This window comes from Bison bison, unplaced genomic scaffold (genome assembly GCF_000754665.1).
Source record: "Bison bison bison isolate TAMUID 2011002044 unplaced genomic scaffold, Bison_UMD1.0 scf7180017864093, whole genome shotgun sequence".
Taxonomy (NCBI): Eukaryota; Metazoa; Chordata; class Mammalia; order Artiodactyla; family Bovidae; genus Bison; species Bison bison.
This window is the reverse complement of record NW_011494665.1, coordinates 2970494-2971626: the sequence shown is the minus strand read 5'-3', so window position 1 is coordinate 2971626 and position 1133 is coordinate 2970494. Positions and strand designations below refer to the sequence as shown.

The following is a 1133-nucleotide window of genomic DNA, read 5'->3' as shown; positions in this document are numbered from 1 at the left end:
AGCAGCCCCCCCCCCGGTGTGCCCTACGGCCGCTTGCTTTCCAGCACAGCCTCCCAAGCACAGTGTTCACCCATGCGGATGGCCTGTCTCCATACCCTGGGCCTCAGCTAGATGCCAACTGCCTGACCTGGGGGCCCAGCGACCACCTTTCCCTCCAGACATCCTGCCTATGATTGTCCTGCCAAGGGCTCAGCCAGGAACAAGAGCCCAGAAGAGAGAGTGGCAGTGGCCACCCTGAGGGGTTCTAGAAGAAGAAACGGTGGAAACAACCTGTCTGTAGACTGCTGTTTATAAACTGTGGGCTTTGAAGAAATCAGTTCATTTTTTTTTGGCCATTAGTTTCCTCATCTAAAAAACAGGAAACAGTTTAGTGTCATGGTGAAGGGCCTGAATTCAGGAAACGATATGCCTGTGTGTGTCCTAACCCCCTAACTTACTATGGTACCCTGGACAAGTTACTAACCCCCTGCAATCTCACGGCCTCATCTGTAAGATGGGGACAAGAATTGTTCCACTTCAAGGAGCTGTGGGAAAGGTAAGATGGGTTTATGTGGATGCTGTTTTTGGAGCAGAGCCTGGCATACTGGCTTCCACAATCAGCTCTTCCTGGGAGGTGGTGGTACTTTCCTAAGCTGCTTGCCAGGACTGCTGTGGGTGAGACTCAAGCAGCCCAGTATGAGACAAGCCTCTGCAGGTGCTGAGACACTAGAGGAGGACTGTGCGACAGTGGCCGCAGGACCTTGTTGGACTGTACGGGCCCGATCTCCACTGGGAGGGGAAGGCCACAGGTGTCGGGGAACAGCGCCCTCCTCGCACACCCCTGCCACCATCCCACCCCTCACCCCAAAGGCAAGTGACTGGGCACCTTGTTATAGTAGCCATAGGTGATGGTGTTGGGCACGATGCCCGCCCGCCGCATGTCCAGCATGACCCGCACGGACAGCACGGGCTGCCCGTAGTGCGAGCACAGCTGCATCAGCACCCGGTAACACACCTGGGCCGGAGACACGCGGGATGAGAGTGGGCCTGCTCTCGGCCCCAGTCCTCAAGCCGCAGTGAGCGCCCACCTCCAGCCTCCCCAGTGCTCACAGAGCCACCGCCCTTCCTGCGGACCCTGCCACCCCGCAGTCCCC

General features: G+C 57.8%; 1 protein-coding gene across 1 annotated transcript in view; it reads right to left on the bottom strand.

Moving 5' to 3' along the window:
- The window catches only part of DENND4B (DENN/MADD domain containing 4B), a 13853-nt gene that overhangs the window by 4025 nt on the left and 8695 nt on the right, over window positions 1-1133 (bottom strand). The window contains exons 17-18 of the mRNA XM_010838442.1: window positions 866-994; window positions 28-50 (exon numbers count right to left, since the gene is read on the bottom strand). Of these exons, the coding sequence (XP_010836744.1) occupies window positions 28-50; window positions 866-994 (152 nt within the window). The remainder of the gene's footprint in view (window positions 1-27; window positions 51-865; window positions 995-1133) is intronic.